The sequence below is a fragment of the Phascolarctos cinereus genome, unplaced genomic scaffold, assembly GCF_003287225.1.
Source record: "Phascolarctos cinereus isolate Bilbo 61053 unplaced genomic scaffold, phaCin_HiC Scaffold_9;HRSCAF=440, whole genome shotgun sequence".
NCBI lineage: Eukaryota > Metazoa > Chordata > Mammalia > Diprotodontia > Phascolarctidae > Phascolarctos > Phascolarctos cinereus.
The window spans coordinates 245,254,225-245,273,665 of NW_027556402.1; the positions used below are offsets into that span (position 1 = coordinate 245,254,225).

Below are 19,441 nucleotides of genomic sequence, written 5' to 3' on the forward strand. Positions count from 1 at the left end.
TGGTTGGTTCAGTGCGAAGAGCCCCCATTTTGACTGATTGGACTGACTGCATTTCAAATCCATTCAAAACTAAGCGGGTCTTGGTTAAGTGACTCCCTCTCTGTGGGCCTCAGTTTTCTCATCTCTAAAGGGAGAGAATTGGACCAAACTGAGCATTCTCGATGAGCTTCAGGGGGTCTGTGGTTTTGAGTGGGAAAAATGATTTCTTTATTTCAATATAATTGGCTTTCTTTGTAATCCTATATGTCTTTTATGCATTTCAAAACATGATTCTGAGGAGGGGTCCATAGGCTTCACTAGACTGTAACCAGATAGATCTGTGATGTAAAAAGATTCAGAACCCCTGGACTCGGTGAACCCCTAAAGCCCCTTCCAGCTCTGAATATGTCCATTAACTCTTGGTGGAGAAGGGCCTTAGAGACGGTGTCGTATACATTGCTGAGCAAAGTCATTGTAATGGTCTTTTTCCTGAGCTGTTTAGTGATGGAGTGGGGTTCTAGTCTATTTGGAAATTAGAGATGGAAAAACAAGTTAGTAATACAATTTTAAAAAAATCCTACAAGTAGAAATATAGATCATGTAAAAGATGGCCTTAAATGGTTAAGTACTCTTCATTTAAAAAAAAAAGTCTTCTTGGAATTCTTTGTATCTATTTCATTTAAAAATAGACATAGCAATACCTTGCCTGCCTGAAGTGTCCTTGAGCGTGGATCAGGTAACCCTTGAGGTCCTTTCTGGATCTGAAAACTCGGATCCCTACGTGCTGTTGGCAGAGTCCAGAGGAGGCAAGTAGGAGGATGTAGGTGAGGATGGGTGGGGATACCATTGGTAAGTGTGAATGGGGCCTTCTACTAGAAGCCATCCAGAGTTTATATAATATGCAAAATCTCGTTTGGTGGTAGGTGGATGGGGGAGCCGGGGTGGAGACCAGATTTTAGGATTAAAGGTCTGCAATTGGAAAGGACCTCAGAGGCTTTCTAGTTTAGCCCCTCAGTGTTAGAAAATTTTGTTGGTGCTCATTTAATCCTTTCAGTATTCCCCATCCCCCCCTTCTCCAGGGCCCCAAGAGCTTTGTCTGTAGGTGTTAGTTTTGTGTTCCAAGTAACTGAAGTTTTGGAGTGAATTTAGCAGTGTGTGTTTGTCTTTGTGTGTGTGTGTGTGTGTGTGTGTGTGTGTGTGTGTGTGTGTGTGTGTGTGTGTGTGTGATGAAAAATATTTAAACTAGTATAAATCAGTTGGCATGCTGATTAGTTTAGGAAACATCATAGAAGGGAGGCAGCTTAGGACAGTGGAAGGAGCACTCCTGTTTAAAGTCAGAGGATCTGGGTTCAAATCCAGTCTTTGCCACTTACCTACCTATGTGAATTTGGTTACAGTCACTTGACTTCTCTGGGCCTCAGTTTTTTTATCTGTAAAATGAGGGATTGGTCTAGAGTAGAGGATCTTGCCTTGGGACCGATAGATCCTCCAAGGGGTCCGTGCATTGATTTTCAGGGAATCTAGGGACTTGGAGCTTTTAATATTTTAACTATATTTCAGTATAGTTGATTTCCTTTGTATTATCATATATTTTACTTTATGCATTTAAAGACATCCTGAGTAAGGGTCCAAAGGCTTTATCAGACTTCTCAAGGTGTCAGTGACACTTAAAAAAGTTAAGAACCCATTCCTGTACTCAGCTGAGGACTTCCTGACTGACAGACCCAGCAGGGTTTAGAGGCTGTTTGCTTTAAGTGAAGTGTGGGACTTGGAAGCCTCTTCTTTTTGCTTCAAGCTTGGAGAGACTCTGTTTCTCTGTCTCTATGTATCTGTCTCCCTGTCTCTCTGTGTCTATGTCTGCCTCCCTTCTCTGTTTCTCTTTCTTTCTGTCTCTGTATCTCCTCTCCCCATCCTGAAGGATGAGGAGATAGGATTTGGAGGAGCCCCCTTTCTCTGCCCATTGAAATATGCTCCCATCTGTCCAGCTCAGCTTTAAGGTTCTCTGTGGAAGCAACTTTGGCCCCAAGTGACATTCCTTCCCCTTCTCAGAAGTCACAGGACCTTAGGGATGGGAGGGACCACAGAGACCATGAAGTTAAATTTATACCTTGACAAGAATGCTGTCTCTGACACTCTCTTGCTGTGTGACACCAGGCAAGTTGCTTACCAGCTCTCAGCCTCGTTTTTCTCATCTGTAAAATGTGGGTAATAGCAACACTTCGGTCCCTGGGTTGTTGTGCGGATCTGATGAGGTAACTTATATAAAGCATTTCTTGCAGTTCTGACTATTATCATCATCCCTGACTAGAAGTAAGTCCAGCTTTTGCTTGCTACAGGAGCCCATTGTCCTTTTGGAGAGCTCTCGTTATTAGGAAGCTTTTCCTAACATCCAGCAGAACTGGCCTCGTGGCAGCAGCCCATTGAGGTGCCCTGGGAGGCCAAGCTGGGCATTGTTCCTCCTCCGTGTGGCAGTCGTGACGTCATGAACCCCATGTCTTCTTTCCTCTAGGCTAAAATAATTTCCCATTTGCTTCAGCTGATTCACTTGCGGCAGGAACTGGAGGCCCTTCAGCCATCCTTGTTGACCTTGTCTCCATGCTCTTGATCTTATCAATGTCATTTCTAAAATGTAGTGTCCAGAGATATTCTTTGCCCTAGTCAAACCACAGCCAGGCCATCATTTTACTGCTCCTGGATGTTCAGCCTCTCAAAGGAGGCTACTGCTACATGGTCCTGTGAGCAAGAGCGAGAGTTCAAATGTGACCTCAGACACTTATTAGCAGGGTGACCCTGGACAAGTCATTTAACCTGTCTGCCTCAGTTTCCCCAGTGGTAAAATGGGGATAATGGTAACACCTACCTGCCAGTGTTATTGTGAGGATCAAATGAGATAATATTTGCAAAGCGCGGAGCTCTAACCTCCCCCCTCCTCTACAGTAATCATCAGTGCCACCATTCTGCCCTTGGCTGTTCTCTGTTATTTGACGTACGTTGGCTTTCTCTCTCCAACCCGAGCGTGAAATTTGAGAGGCCATCGATACTGCTCCATGGTAGGCAGGTTGGCAAGGCGGCAAGAATTGAGAAAGCTCCGCATTCAAGTTCAGGCCGTGCCCCATTACTGGCTGTGTGACCTTGGGCAGATGACTTGTGAGTTACAGCCTTCTTTGGATGCCTCATTTGGGTCATGGGATAAGTAGAGGGAAAGGGAAGAGAATAAACATTTATATAGCACCTACTGTGTACCAGCAGGCACTTTGTTGAACACTTTACAAACGTTCTCATTTGAGCCTCACGACAACCTTGGGAGGTAGGTGCTGTTTTTATCCTTATTTTGCAGTGAGGAAACTGGGGGACAGAGGGGAAGTGGCTTGCCCAGGGTCACACAGGTAGGGAGTGTCTGAGGCTGGATTTGAACTCAAGTCTCCCTGACCCCAGGTCCAGCCAGTGTGCCACCTAGTACACGCTAATGATATTTGCATGAACTGCATCTCAGGGCCGTAGCACTGTTTGGCGATCTAATCAGTGGACCCCTGGGCAGTCTGGTGAGACCTATGGACTACTCCTTATGAGAATGATTTTAAGTGCATAAAAGACATATGATTACCAAAGAAACATTCTATTGAAATAAAAATGTAATTTTTTCCCATTCAGTTTCACAGATCCCCTGAAATGTACCTACAGACTCTTGGCTAAGAATTCCCCCTTTACTGTAATTCAAAGAACATTTATTGAAGTGCACATGGTATACTTACTACAGGGAGTAGTCTTTTCCTATAAGAACTTATACTCTGCTCAGGTACCTGCTCTTTGATTTTTGACTTGAGGATGTGGGTTGAATTTCCTTGAAATGCAAAGGAGTTTTAAGACTAACTAATGGAGATAAACATAGTTGAAGTTACCAATTCAGAGAATCTATGAGTATTGGAACTTGTGAGGAAGCAATCGGCTAAAACCCAGCCTTCGCCATTTAATTTCTTAATCAGTCAGCACCATGTCTTATGGAGTTGGGGAGTATTATCTGTTTTCAGATGATGAGTTCTATCAAGTTGTTGCCTATATATCTTGGATTCATTCTTAATGGTACCTTGTATGACAGCCGGCTAATCCAGTTCAGCTAGTGTTAGTAAGTGACTGGTATTTGCTCAGTGATGAGGACACAAATGAGAAAAAATAGTTCTTGCTTTGGAGAATCTTTTATTTCCTGGGGGGAGAGACTGGATGGGGCCCAGAAATGCTTTCTGTATGTACTTAGATAAGTTTATATAGCAAATACAGGACATTTAAATTAATCCAATTAATCCAAGACATTTAAAAATGATTGATATCTTTGTTCTTGCAACATCTCCATTTCTGAATCCGTTTCTCCCCAGCAAGGCATCCCTTGTAACAAAAAATGATAAAGGAAAAAAAAAGATTCTGTAAAACATACCAACATAACGTTTGAGTCAGACAGTATATGCAGTGTTCTGCACCTGTAGTATACTGTCTCTTTAATGAAAGGAATAGCGTGAATTTTCTCATCTTTCCCTTGTTGATAGCTTGGTCATTAGAATGAATTATATCAGTTTTTTCCTTTTTGTTCACATTGTTGCTGTTGTCATGGCTACGTATGCTATTTTCTTGGTTTTAAATCTTTGATCCTGTCTGTGACCTCTAAGATCCCTTCTAGGTTTGTTTATTTTCATAAGAAATTTCTAAAATTCAGGAGGATGCTAGGGCCATATTTCTGCATATCCTGGGCTTTTTTTTTTTTTTAAAACAATACAGGGTTTATTTCAGAGCCTCGTTTGCAATTATTGGAACCAAACTCTAGGTGTGGGATTTGAGGGTTTCCTCCATATTGATAGAATGATGTTGTCCCTTCTTCCAGGGGACCTAGGAAGCAGATAGCTTGCTATGGCTAGTCAGTACTATTAGCCTTTTAAAAACACACATGTTCTGAGGCAAGACCTTAAGAAAGAAAGAAGAAAAATGCGTAGTTCTAATTTAATTTCCTCCTGTCTTTCCCTTCCATACGGAACATCTGACTTGCCCATGGGCTAATGAAGAAGTCTGAAGAGATACTCCCGGAAAGAAGGGGAGGAGAAGAGAAAGACATGTCATCTTGATTATATGCTGACTGGAAATAGATAAAGATGATAATGTTAAAAGTTCTGGATACTTAAATGTAAAACAGACCAATTTTCAGGAATGTTAGATTTTTATCGAGACAGATGTTTTGCTTTTTATGGAGTTGGTTTGATATTGGTGACAGAGGTACCTTGGAGGGTGGTCTGATTTTTGTTAGTACTGTATTTTTATATCCTAGATTTGAACAGGTTACAAAGGGAACTTGGCCATAAGTTGACCTCTTGGCTTCCTTAAAAAACCAAAAAACCGAAGTTGCTTTCCTCCCCAGGTAATACACTTGACTCAGGAATTTTTCAGTCATACTCCCTTTTGGGTACATATCCCTTCCCCCCCCCCCCTTTTACTTTAGCTGGTTTTTCTCCATTACAATACATGCACCTTGAGGGCAGGCTTAGTCTTTCTGCTTGCATTTGTATGCCCCAACAACGCTTGGCACTTAGTAAGTGCTTAATAAATTCTTATTGACTCAGTGACTTTCATCTTGATACAGAAGCTGGACAAACCACCGCCCTTAAGGCACTCATTCAGTAACACTTGATGGAGTCTAATAGTTGAGGGAAGGTGGGTGGCATCGAGATCAGTGAAGGGAAAGGCTGAAAAGAGGAGAGAGGAGTATGGAATATGGAAACTTAGCTTCATGCTTCTCTCTCTCTTTTTTTTTTTATCCAGACCTTTGATGTCATCAGACAAGGAACTCCAGGTATGGCAACTGTCTTTACCAATGCTTATCTGCAGCTGCTGGAGTTGCTGGGAACACAGAGAGATTGAGTAATACTGATTAAAAACAAATGCTAGTGTTTATATAACACTTAAAAGTCTGCCATGCCCTTTACAAATATGATCTCACAACAGCCTTTGGAGGTAAGGCCTAGTATTAGCTGAGAAAACAGAGGCAGAAGTTAAGTGACTTGTCTAGGGTCACACAGCCCACTTTGAATCAGAGGTAGGACTTGAACCCAGGTCTTTCTGACTCCAGGGCTGGCTAGGCTGCCTCTGTGCTGCATATAACAGTATGATACTGCCAACATTATTTTCAGCACCTGCTGTGTAGAGCACTACCAGTGCTCTATGATTGGCACATAGTAGGTACTTAATAAATGCTTATCGAATTGACCTACTAGGCCCTGGGAGAGATGAAAAAGTAGCTAGGTGCAGTTTCTTCCTTCATAGAACACATGTTTTAATGGTTGGGGATAAGCACAGTGCCTGGCACATTGTAGAGTGCTTGGTAGCACATTGCAGTGCTTAGCAGATTCTTCTTGACTTGGGTGGGTAGATGTGAACCCAGCCAGCTCTAATGCCCAGTATTACCTGACGAGTGCATTAGGCTGCCTAGCACCCAGTGCAGGGTGATGGAGGCGCCAGGAAAGGACCTAGGCTTCATGGTTCTCATTCATTCCGTCAGTAAGTGCTTACTCTGCATCTACAACCTGCACAGCCCTCAGGGAGGGGGACCTTCCCTCGACAAGGCCCATTTACATGGAGAGACAGTCCTGATCATTGGGCAGCATTGTGGATCCCTCAGTGGTAGCCCGGCCTCCCACCACTGCCACCAGTGTTATGTTCTAACATCAGCCTTTTGAAGGCAGGGATTGTTTTTAATTTTAATTTTGTCTTTGTTTCTGTAGTGCCTGCCTGACACAGTGCCATGTGTATATTAGATGCTTAATAAATGCTTACTGAATTGAATCTTTGTTTTTGCTGTGGGTAGTTTTCTTCCAATGGCTGGGTTGTAACCCATCCACTCGTTCTGAGCTTGGGTGCTTCTCGTCTGTGTATTTTGGGAAAAGAGTTGTCAAATGCTTTGTAAACCTGAAGGTGCTAAATGCCTTGGGGGCTGCCGCCACTGCTGCTCTTAGGTAAATCTGCCAGAGATGAGGCTCTCAAAGGGCTTGCAGGCAGTCATTCTGTACTTGGGAATATTTCGTGGGGACCTGAGGAACCTATGGACTGGCCCGGCAGGGCTGTTCCCACGTGCACCATCCTTTGCCCACTTTTTCTTCCATCATACGTGACCTCATGGCGTCTTTTAAGCCATTTGATGCTTATCAGTAATGAGTTAATATTTATTGCACATCTGCTGTGTGAAAAACTGCAAAGTACTCTGGGGGTTAGGAGTATGATACAGTCCCTGTCTTGGAGGAGTTGGACCACAACAAGAATTGGCCTGAGCAGGTTGGCATGATGCAATCTGAGCTGCATTTGGAGAAAAAGCTGACTTTTAACCCTGATTCTTCCTCTTACAGTGCTCTTGGGCAAGTTTTTCTGAACCTCTCTGGACTTCTGGGCCCATATCTCAAATTCGGGACCTTGACTTCTTCGTGACTGCTGGCACCTGGGTGGTACAGTGGATAGAGCTCCAGGTCTGGAGTCAGGAATCCAGACTCTGACACTCACTAGCCGTATGACCCTGGGCAAATCACTCAAAACCCCCCCCCCTTATTTGTAAAATGGAGATTATAGTAGCACCTATTTCCCAGGATTTTTGTGAGGATAAAATAAGATAATATTGGTAAAATTCTTTGTAAACTTTAAAGTATTATATAATAATAATAGTAATAATCATAATTACTATTATTATTATCACTTCTGAGATCCTTTACATGGTATAGGAGATAGAGAGTGATCCTTAGAATCAGGAAGTCTTGGGTTCCCGTCTTACCTCTGACATTTTTACTGGTTGTGTGACCCTGGGCAAGTGTTCTGGGCAGCCCTTTTTTTTCTTTTTGGTAATAATATTTTATTTTTTCCAATTGCATGTAAAAGCAATTTTTTAAACATTTGTTTTTTAAAATTCTGAGTTGTAAATTCTTTCCCTCCTTCACTCTCCTCCTCCCTGAGATAAGTAATTTGACATGTTATACATATGCAATCATGTAAAACATTTCAATATTAGTCCTATTGTGAAAGAAAATACAGATTAAAAACATGAAAAAAATAAAGAGTGAAAAATATATACTTCGATCTATATTCAGACTCCATCAGTTCTTTCTCTGAGGTGAATAGCCTTTTTCATCAGGAGTTCTTTGGAATCGTCTTGAATCATTGTATTGTTGAGAATGCTAAGTCATTCACAGTTGATCACTGTACAGTGTTGCTGTTACTAGGTACAATGTTCTCTTGGTTCTGCTCACTTTACTTTGCATCACTTCATGTCAGTCTTCTAGGTTTTTCTGAAACCACCCAGCTTGTTGTTTCTCATAGCACAATAGTGTTCCATTACAATCATATACCACAGCTTATTTAGCCATTCCCCACTTGATGGACATCCCCTCAATTTCTAATTCTTTGTCACTACAAAAAAACGAACAAACTACTATAAATATTTTTGTACACATAGGTCCTTTTCTTGTTCTTACAGTCTGTTTGGGATACAGACTTAGTAATGGTCCGGCAGTGTCAAATGGTATGCACAGTTTGATAGCCCTCTGGGCATAGTTCCAAATTGCTCTCCAGAGTGGTTGGATCAGTTCACAACTCTATTGACAATGCATTAGTGTCACAATTTTCCCATATCCTCTAAAACATTTGTCATTTTCCTTTTCTGTCATATTAGCCAATCTGATAGGTATGAAGTGGTACCTGAGAGTTGTTTTAGTTTGCATGTCTCTAATCAGTAGTGATTTAGAGCATTTTTAAAAAATATGACTATAGATAGCTTTGATTTCTTTGTCTAAAAACTGCTCATATCCTTTCACCATTTATCAATTGGGAAATGACTTATATTTTTATAAATTTGACTCAGTTCTCTGTATATTTGAGAAATGAGGCCTTTTGCAGAACCACTTGCTGCAAAATTCACCCCCTGCCATCCCCAGCCTCCAGCTTTCTGCTTTCCTTTTCATCTTGGCTGCATTGATTTTGTTTGTGCGAAACCTTTTTAATTTAATATAATCAAAATTATCCATTTCACATCTCATAATTCTCTCTGTCTCTTGTTTGGTAATAAATTCTTCCCTTATCTATAGATCTGACAGGTGAACTGTTCTATGCTTCCCCAATTTTCATAAAGGGTATCATCCTTTATATCTAAATCATGTACCAATTTTCACCTTATCCTAGTATACAGCATGAGATGTTGGTCTCTGCTTAGTTTCTGCAAACTGTTTTCCAGTTTCCCCAGCAGTTTTTGTAAAGTAGTAAATTCTTGACCCAAAAACTCGAATCTTTGGTTTTATCAAACCCTCAGTTTGTATGGTCATTTACTACTATGTCTTGTGTGCCTACTGTATTCCACTGATCCACCACTCTATTTCTTAACCAGTACCAGATTGTGTAGATGATTACCGCTTTATAATAATACAGTTTGAAATCTGGTATATCTAGACTACCTTCCTTCATGTTTTTTTCACCATTGATTCCTTTGATATTCTTGACCTTTTGTTCTTCCAGATAAATTTTATTATTTTTTTTCTAGCTCTGTAAAATAAGTTTTTGGTAGTTTGATTGGTGTGGCCTTTAATAAGTAAATTAATTTAGGTAGATTGTAATTTTTATTAAATTGGCTCAGTCTATCCATGAGAAATTGATATTTTTCCAGTTGTTTAGATCTGACTTTATTTGTGGATAAAGTGTTTTGTAATTGTGTTTATATAGTTTCCGAGTTTGACTTGGGTCTTGGCAGGTAAACTCCATGTTTACTTCAATGTTGTCTACCATTATTTTAAATGGAATTTCTAGATCTCTTTCTGCTGTACTTTGTTGGTAATATCTAGAAATACTGATGATTTACGTGGGGTTTGTTTATATCCTGTGACTTTGCTAAAGTTGTTAATTATTTTGGTTGGTTTTTTAGTTGATTCTGTAAGTATACTATCCCATCATGTGTAAAGAGTGATAGTTTTATTTCCTCATTGCCTATTCTAATTGCTTCAATTTCTTTTTCTTCTCTTATTGCTATAGTTAGCATTTCTAGTACAATATTGAATAATAGTGGTGATAATGGACATCCTTGCTTCACCCTCTATCTTATTGGGCAGACTTCTGGCTTATTCTCATTACAAGTAATGCTTGATATTTTTAGATGGATGCTACTTATTATTTTAAGAAAAGCTCCAATTATTCCTGTGTTCTCTAGTGTTTTTTAAAATAGGAATGGATATTGTGTTTTGTCAAAAGTCTTTTCAATATGTGAGATAATCATGTGATGTCTGCTGGTTTGGTTATTGATATTGTCAATTTTACGGATAATTTTCCTAACATTGAACCAGTCCTGCATTTTTAGTATAAATCCCAGCTGGTCACAGTGTATGATCCTTGTGATATATTGCTGTGATCTCCTTGATACTATTATATTGAAAATTTTTGCATCAATATTCTTTAGGGAAATTGGTCTATAGTTTTCTTTCTCTGTCTTCACTATTCCTGGTTTAGGTGTCAGCACCATCTTTCTGACGTAAAAGAAATTTGGTAGGCCTCCTTCTTTGCCCATTTCCCCAAAAGGTTCATATAGTATTGGAATTAATTATTCTTTAAGTGTTTGGTAGAATTCACTTGTGAATCCATCTGGTCCTGGGGACTTTTTTCTTAGGGAGTTCTTTAATGGTTTGTTCAATTTCTTTTTCTAAGATGGGGTTATTTAGGCATTGTATTTCCGCTTTTATTAATCTGGGCAGTTTACATTTTTGTAAATATTCATTTTGCTTAGATTGTCAGGTTTATTGACAGATAGTTGGGCAAAATAGCTGCTAATAATTGCTTTAAGTGTCTGTTCATTGGTGGTGAATTAACTCTTTTCATTTTTGTACTGGTAATTTGATTTTCTTCTTTTTTAAAAAATTAAATTAACTAGTGATTTATCCAGTTTATATTTTTCCCCCCCATAAAACCAGCTCCTAGTTTTATTTACTAGTTCACCTTTTTTATTTTCAGTTTTATTAGTCTCTGCTTTGATTTTCAGGATTTTCAATTTGGTGTTTAATTGGGGACTTTAATTTTGTTCTTTATCTAGTTTTTTAAGTTACACACCCAATTCATTGATCTTCTTTTTCTCTTTTTTATTGATGTAAGCATTTAGAGATATAAAATCTCCTTTAACTACTGCTCTGTCTGCATCCCATAAATTTTGGTATAATGTCTCATTGTTGTCATTCTCTTTAAGGAAATTATTGATTGTTTCTCTCTCTCTCTCTCTCTCTCTCTCCCCCCCCCTCTCTCCCTCTCCCTCTCTCCCTCTCCCTCTCTCCCTCTCCCCCTCTCCCTCTCCCTCCCTCCCTCCCTCCCTCTCTCTCTCTCTGTCTCTCTCCCCCCACTCTCTTCTTTGTCTCTCCTTTCACCTTATCTCTCCTCACAGGTGTTTTGCTTCTGATCACTGCTTCCCCAGTCTACCCTTCCTTCTATTAGCCCCTGCCTCTCTTTTCTTTCCCTTTTCCCTGCATACTTCCCTGTAGGGTAAGATAGATTTCTATATCCAACTGAGTTTGTATGTTGAGCTAATTTTGTCTTTGAGCTAATTTTGATGAGGATTAGGTTTAAGCATTCCACCCTCCCCCCATCTCCTCCTCTGTAATAGCACTTTTGTGCTTCTTTTATGAGATAATTTACTTCATTGTACCTTGCTCTTCTTCCTTCTCCCAGTAACTGAGTTGATGAGTTGATCCATTTTCTCCAAACCCAGTACTCTTTCCACTGGAGTAGGGGCTCTTCTCCATTTCTGTGTCTTGGATCCCTTGGACCAGTGAAGCCTCTGGACCCCTTCTCAGCATTGTGTTTTTAAATTTATAGAATAAAATGTGTAGGACTGCAAAGGGAACCAAAAAGAAATGAAAAGATAGGTGCGTTTTTTCCCATACAAGTTTGCAGACCTGCCTTCTATGGACTCCATGATTATGAACCTCTGTCCTAAATGATCTTTAGGGTTTCTTCTGGCTCCTAGTGTATGATTCTTGTCACTAGATCTGCCAAGGCCTGGAAAACTCAAGGAAAGCCCAGCTCTAGGGTCTGCATGCGTAGCCCTGGACTTAATATCCAGTCTAGCTGGACCTGGCATGCAGCTTGTTTCACTAAGTGGAGACTGGCCTGGACAGGATGTCACCAACTGGCCATGCCATCAGGGACTCAATCTTAAGGCCTTTGTGTGCTTTTCCAGGAAGGTCAAGCAATAGCAATTAGCTTGTCCTGGCTGGGCAGCTTTGGGCAGGGTAGAAGGACACATTCTCTGACTGCCTTGGCTCCCCCCCACTGAGAAACTGGATATGGGTGGAGGAGGGGTTCACACAGTGATTCAGGGCCTTTCAAGTCTTTGTGAGGGCTTAGATGAGTCTGAGTGTTAGCAGTTCTAGAGCTGAGCAATATTGAACTTCTGGCTGGGGTAGAAAGTCATCCACAAGCTTGGTATAAATATTCACCATTGCTGTGCCCCATTCCTGATTCCAAAGGGTGCCTCCTCCAGAGATGATTCCCTGGGATAGCATGTGGGCACAGCATACACACAGTAGGTCTTCTGGTGGAGGAATATGGACCAAGGTTTGTCACTGAATCCTGGGAGCTTTAGGAGAGCACTATTATGCAGGCATGAGGCTTAGGCTTAAATTTCCATGCTGCTCAAAAACCTACTTGCCTTGGCCTTCTGGTTCAGTCAGAACAATAAAGCCAAGGTTTACTGACTCCCTTCCTCCCATGGACCAACGGGAGCTTTCTAAGAACGTTTCAAAGAAAGTATGCCTACGCCTCCCATCTTTGAGGAGCCTGATGTCACATCAGTCAGGAAGTATTTTTTTAAGCACCTACTATGTGCCAGGCACAATGCTAAGGGCTGGGGTTACAGAGAAAAAGATAGTCCCTGCTTTCAAGGAGCTCACAGTCCAATGGGAAGATAACATACACACAATTATGCACAAATAAGACATGTCTATGTATGCATATATCACAATATATGTAAATGTAAAATATGCATAATATATAGTGTACACATACACACAATACTACACGTGCATATACATATATGTATATATACACACATAGACCCTCTTGCAGAAGGTAAGACTTTAGCTGAACTTTGAAGAAAGGCAGGAGGCAGAGATGAGGAAGAAGAGAATCCCAGGCAAATTGGACAGTAAGTAAAAATGTGTGAAAGCTTTCTGTTTTTCTTCTCTGTTATCCCCTGGCTCTTGCTCCAGAAGCTCTCTCACCTGGGCGCCTCACACTGCTCTGGGCCAATCTGAGAAGTGTTTGCTAAATGCCTCCTGGAGGCAAGGCAGAAATATTGTGCTGTGGTGGATAGATTGCTGGCCTGGGAGCCTAGGAAGCCTGGGTTTAAGTCTTGCCTTGGACCCATGCACTCTAGGCAGATCTCTAAGGTTATAATTACAGAGAAGGTGCCAGCATTTCCTCACTGGGAATTCTCTGTGCCATTGAAATTCTAGATCTAGTCAATATCCCTTTGTGTAAGTCATTGTGCAAAGTTCTGGGGGTGCAAAGAGGAAAAACCAAATGCCTGTCATCTTGATTAAATGTAGAATGTGGGATGTCAGAGGAGAGGAGGATGCTTAGAACATGAGATGTCAGAGGGGAGATCCTGGACCATAGGACATTGACGGGGAGAGGGGACTTTGGAGCATGGGACATGAGGAGGAAGGACCTTCAGCAGCAATCTCACTCAACACACTTGTTTGTCCACCACTTTTACTTTGGGTCCAACACCCAAACTGTCACTTTTCTGCACCGCTTTTCTTTCATACTGAAGGTACACAGTACACACAGTAGGTCTTCCACAGGGAGAATACAGTTCAAGTTTCTTGACTAAGTCTTGGGTGTCACTTAATAACCACAATCACTGCCTTTTGTTTCAAGCTTCCTAAGGGAGCCAATCCTTCATCCCTTCTGTCCTGCTTCTCGATCGGTTTTAAAGTACAGCGTTTCCTAAAGTTATTCAGAATTTCCTTTTCCTGAATTAAGGGATTTAGATAATATGGGAATAGAAGAATGGGCTAATCAAGTGGCCCCCACTTTCTGGTCAGCAGTTGGGATGAGCAGTTTCAGTGAAGTGCCCTATCCCTGGTGAACCCTTGGGAAGGGTGGGGACCATCTGTACTGTCCTGCAAAGGAAATTGTGGGTTGGCTAGTTTTTTTCTTAAACGTTTATGGGAAAAGGAGCCTGGATCTCAATTGGGCCTTTGTGGAGTTGTATGACAGAGAGTCTCAGAAAATGTTCTATGTAAATGACTATCTGCCCTGATTAGAGCCTCAATAGAGCCTATTGTGTTTATATTGCTATTATTAAAGATGGTTGGTTACTAAATGATATTCTCACCAGGATGAACAAGTTCAGTGTTCGCCCTGAAGCCCTGGGTTAATTATACGGCCCTGAATGAGAGCATAGAATGGAGCTGGGCAAAGAGTGAGCCCTTTGCTTTTCCCAAGGTCTCTTCTGTGGTCACTGAGTGCACGGTTTAGGGTATTTTAGACCCCTTGTGTTAGAATTTCCATGCCTGGCATTTCGCTCTCCCTGGGTCCCCCAGCCCCAGTTTGTAGGAGAGAAATGAAACTGACTTGAGCCGTGTTGTGTCAGGATGCTGCCCAGATGTTGGCCGTTGGGGCTCCCTGGCCTCCAGAGAAGGGCTGCTTTCATCTCCATCTGAGCCAGCTCTGGGAATCAATGGCACAGTGACCTATATCTCCCCAGGAAATCAATGGGGCAGCTCGCTGCCTCCCACCTGTCTCCCTCCTGCCCCTTCTTGGCAGGGCTGCTGCTGTGGCATCCTGCTGGGGGACTGCTCAGAGGTCTGGGTCAGGCCCTCTCCGGTTTCATGCCTGCTGACTTTTATGGTTTCTTCTAACTTAGAGTTTCAGCTCCTTTTTGAGTCATCCTTAACCTCAAACTTCCTGCACTCCCTTCTTGGCTTTCTTTTTTTCTTTCTTTCTTTTCTTTTTTTTTTTTCTGAAAATTTCATGTCACTTGGTTTCTGGACCCGGGCCATGCTTTTGTCTCTCCTGGCTCTGGGTACAATTAATTGTTCATTCCTTTGCCACATCGCACAGTTCTCTTTAATATTCATGGGAAACTTATCCTCATTCCTTTGTGAGGACTTAGGATCATAAAATCATAGATTCAGGGCTGGAAGGGACTGCAGAGGCCTTCTACTGCAACCCCTCCATTTTACGGATGAGGAAATCGAGGCCCAGAAAGTGAGTCAGTTTGTCTCAGGTCACATAGGAAGTATCTGATTCCACAGCTTGAATTTTCCCTTTGGGAAATCTGCAGATTTTACTCGATACAGATATCAGTATAGCCAGGAAGGGTGTAATCATAACACTGATATCTAGCACGTAATGCCTTAAAATTTGTAAAGCACTTTATGTACATTATCTAATTTGATCCCCAGCAGAACCCTGGGAGACAGGTGCTACTAGGATCTCCACTTTACAGATGAAGAAACTGAGCCTCAAGGAGGTACGATGACAGTGCCCAAGGTCACCCAGCTGACAGCATCTGAACTTGGATCTTCCTGCCCCCGTGCCCAGCGTTCAATCTACTGTATTACCTAGATGCCAATATTATCACAAAGTAACGATAATAGATAACGATAATAATGAAGTATTCCCTTTTATGTGTCTTAAGACTTTTGAAATCTATGTATCACACTTCACAGTTTTGCAAAGGGCTTTATCTCTCTTGTCTCCTTTCATCCCCTCAAAGTTTCATAGCTTTAAAGGTGAGAAGGGAACTTAGAGGTCATCTAGTTTAGCCCCTTCCCCCCTTATTTAATAGATGTAGCAAGGCTGGGACTTGTCCAAGGGCACATAACTGTCAGGCATTGGAGTATGCTTTGGGACAAGGTCTCCTGACTCCCAATCTCATGCTTTTGTGGTTTTTTTTTGGGCAGTGCTTTCATACTTTTAAGTAGGGCTATTATCACCCCCATTTTACAAGCCAGAAAGCATCCACAAAGCACCTACTGTGTGCCAGGCAGGGTGCTAAGTGTTGCGGATACTAAGAGGGGCAAAAACAGGTCCAAGTCTCAAGGAACTCCCAGTCTAAAGAGGGAGACAACATGCAGATAATTCTAAGTGAATGAGACTTGGAGGATGAATTGGAGCTGATCAGCAGAGAGAGGAAGGCATTAGCACTGAGAGGGCCGGGGAAAGGCTTCTTGGAGAAGGTGTGACTGTGGCTGCCAGAGGAGCAGGAGGGAACAAATTCCAGTCAGGGAGGAATGGCTGGCGAAGACACAAGGACTTGGTTGGTGATGGACTGTCTTGTGTGAGGAACGGCAAGAAGGTGGAAATGGAAGGACTTGGAGGTGAGAGTCAGGGTCAAGGATGGTACCCAAGTGGTATGCCTGAGGGACTGGGAGCATGATGGGAAGGTAGGAAGATGGGAGGGTTTGGGATGGATGATAATGAGTTCAGTGTTGGACGTGTGACTGGCACTCAAGATGTCTATGGACTGTCTAGTTTGATCAGTAGATAGTTGGAGATGTGAGACCAGAGGTCAGGAGAGAGGTTAAGGCTAGACACAGAGATCTGAGAATCATCTGCCTAGAGACGATAATTGAATCCATGGGAGTTGATAAGCTCATCAAAGGGAATAGTATAGAGGGAGAAGAGGAAGTAGGATGGAGTCTTGGGGGGATACCTATAATTGGCAGGTGTGACTTGGATGAAAATCCAGTAAAGGAGACTGGGAAGGAGCTCTGACAGATAGGAGGAAAGCCAAGAGGGAATAGTTTCCTGAGAACATAGAGAAGAGATATCAAGGAAGAGAAGAGGATCAGTAGTGTCAAAGGCTGCGGAGAGGTCAAGGAGAAGGAGGACTGTGGAAAAGCTGTTAGTTTTGGTAATTAAGAGATCATTGGTAACTTTGGAGAGAGCAGTTCAAGTGGAATGAAGAAGTCCGAACCCAGCCTGCAAAGAGTTAAGTTATAGATGAGGGAACTCTGCTGAGTGAGATTCATCAGTGGCTGTGATAGTCCTCCATGTCATGTCTGCATGTTGTCTCCCTCTTTAGACTGGGAGCTCCTTGAGAGTGGGAATGGTTTTTGCCCCCAAAACTTAGCACGCTGCCTGACACCTAGTAGGTGCTTTATGAATGCTTTCTGGCTTGTAAAAAGGGGATGATAAATTACTAGGCATTTCCTGACTCTCGGATCCAGCTGTCTTTTCTCTGGACATGTGGCATCTCCACTAAACTCTGCCTCCCTAACCGGGTTTCCAGGCTGTGTGTGTGTGCGCGTGCACATGTGTGTGTATGTGTGTGTGTGTGTATGTGTGTGTGTGTGTATGTATGTGTATGCACGCACACACGTGTAGATGGCTTGGCATCTCTTTAAAGAGCTTGGAAAGGTGAGAGGGACCAGAAGAGAAAGTGGCCTGTTCTTCAAGTCCACTTGGCATATGGTCTGGAGGGAGCCTCTTGTTCATTTCAGTATCTTCAGGGCCTCACACATATTCACCTAACAAATGCTTGTCGATGGATAAATTCTTTAATATACCCTGGGCATAGAGGGAGGATGTTCAGCTAATGTGATGGTCTGCTTGATAAAGTCACCATGCAATCTTTGAGACTTGGTAATTCTTAGAATGAGAACGCAGCAGAATGCGATACTGAAATGATCCTGAGCACAATGTCTGGGCCCAGGGCTTTGCTGCTGCTGGTGCTGCTCCCGTTCAGCAAGAGCTGTGGCAGACTTGGCCTGAGACCGTTTGGCTGCGGGTTTGGTGGAGCCTGGAAACTTGAGTAGTTGCCTTAACACCAAAGCTCTGGGGGGACGCGTTGAGTCAGACAACCAATAGCTTCTCTGATGTGTCTGGGATCTTGCCTCCAGATCCAGTTTTGACCTTCTGATATGATTCGTTCCTATGATCAGTTTCCATGCTAGGCTCAGCTGCTTGGATTTTGGTGTTTTGAAGAAGCTCACCTGCTTTGGCTTTTTGGATTACTCTTTATTTTGTTTTCAATGTGAACCCCATTTCCTGCTAAGTGGGGGAACCAAGGTGTTGCCACCTCCTCACCCTAGCCCTGCCCCATGCAGGATATGACACATAATCTGGTTTTGATTCAGAAGAAGAAGACACTAGGCCCAAGAAGTGACAGAAAAATGTTATTGATCGTGTGTGTGATTTCACAGGGAGGTGAAAGGGGCATAGCATAAATGAGATCTAATGGTTGCACAGACTGGTTGGTATGTTATAAAGGCTCCCTTTCCCACTCCCACCCCACCAAAAAAGAGAAAAAGAGAAGCCCGTGTCTATGCAGTAGATCCTTTTTGGATAATTTATGGGAAAACATGGTCAAAAAAGTATACAGAATCAGAAAGCATGGAGGCATTATGATTTGCCAGTCTGTAGAATGGAAATTTCTTGAGGGCAGGTACTACTTAAAAAAAAAAAGTCTGTCTCCAGTAGCTAGTTGGGATTGTGCCTTGCACCTAGTAAGTGCTTGGTAAATGTTTTTTGGATTGGACTGTTCTTGGTGATGAGGGGAGCAGTGGATAGAGCCGGGGCTTGAAGTCCAGAAGATTCATCTTCTTGAGTTCAAATGTGGCCTCAGACACTTACTAGCAGTGTGGCCCTGGGCAAGTCACTTAGCCCTGTTTGCCTCAGTTTCCTCATGTGTAGAATGAACCGGAGAAGGAAATGGCAAACCACTCTTTGCTAGGACAACCCCAAATAGAGTGAAGAAGAGTTGGACAGACTGAAACAACTCAAAACACCACCACCACCATTGATAAAGGGGGCACCCAAACTTGTGAAATCCCAGGTGCCCCCCAGGTTGTCTTAGGAAACACTTCAGAATGTTTCACCTCCTCTGGGTCATTATTTTGAATATGACACAACATTTGTCCCTTTGTAGCAGTGGCAACTAATAGTACTCATGGAGTGCTGGAAAATGTCTTGAGCTCTATGTGCATGATACTTCTAATTTGCATAGAGAATTGTGACATGCTAGTAATCATTCTTTGAGATCCAGAGTGAGCTTTCATGGCCAGTTATCATGACCTCACAGAGCTGTGAAATGACCCATGGCCTAGTGGCTAAAAGTGGTGTGTCCACATTGGCCAAATGAAGCAGTTTGTTTGTAAAAACTGGGTCTTCTGACTGTGCCTTTCCTTCCTCTTTTCTCTTTCTGACACAGTAGATAGTGATGGTGTCTGTTGATTTCTGTGTGGCAGCTTTTTGGGTTGTGATATGTTTTTTCTTTGGAGCTATAAGCTAAACATCTCAGGTGACAGAGGGAGAAATACACCCGGTCTGATAGAAACTTTTCTGAAAATAAAGACAACAGACTCAAGGGAGAGTTAGCCTCTCTAAGCCTCATTTTCCTCATCTGTAAAATAAATGGGTTCTTCTAGATGAGACTGGAGGTCTCTTCTAACTCTAAATCTATGTTTCT

At 42.3% G+C, this 19,441-nt stretch overlaps 1 protein-coding gene across 2 annotated transcripts in view; it reads left to right on the top strand.

The window, feature by feature from the left end:
* Positions 1–19,441, top strand: part of PTPRJ (protein tyrosine phosphatase receptor type J) — a 174,269-nt gene that overhangs the window by 41,726 nt on the left and 113,102 nt on the right. The window contains exon 1 of one of the 2 annotated variants that reach the window (XM_078148173.1): positions 5,779–5,809. The exons of the other annotated variant lie outside the window; for it this stretch is intronic. Coding sequence (XP_078004299.1) covers positions 5,786–5,809 — 24 coding nt within the window. The 5' untranslated portion in view covers positions 5,779–5,785. Of the gene's footprint in view, positions 1–5,778; positions 5,810–19,441 lie in introns of those variants that run through there. 2 annotated transcript variants of the gene reach the window in all.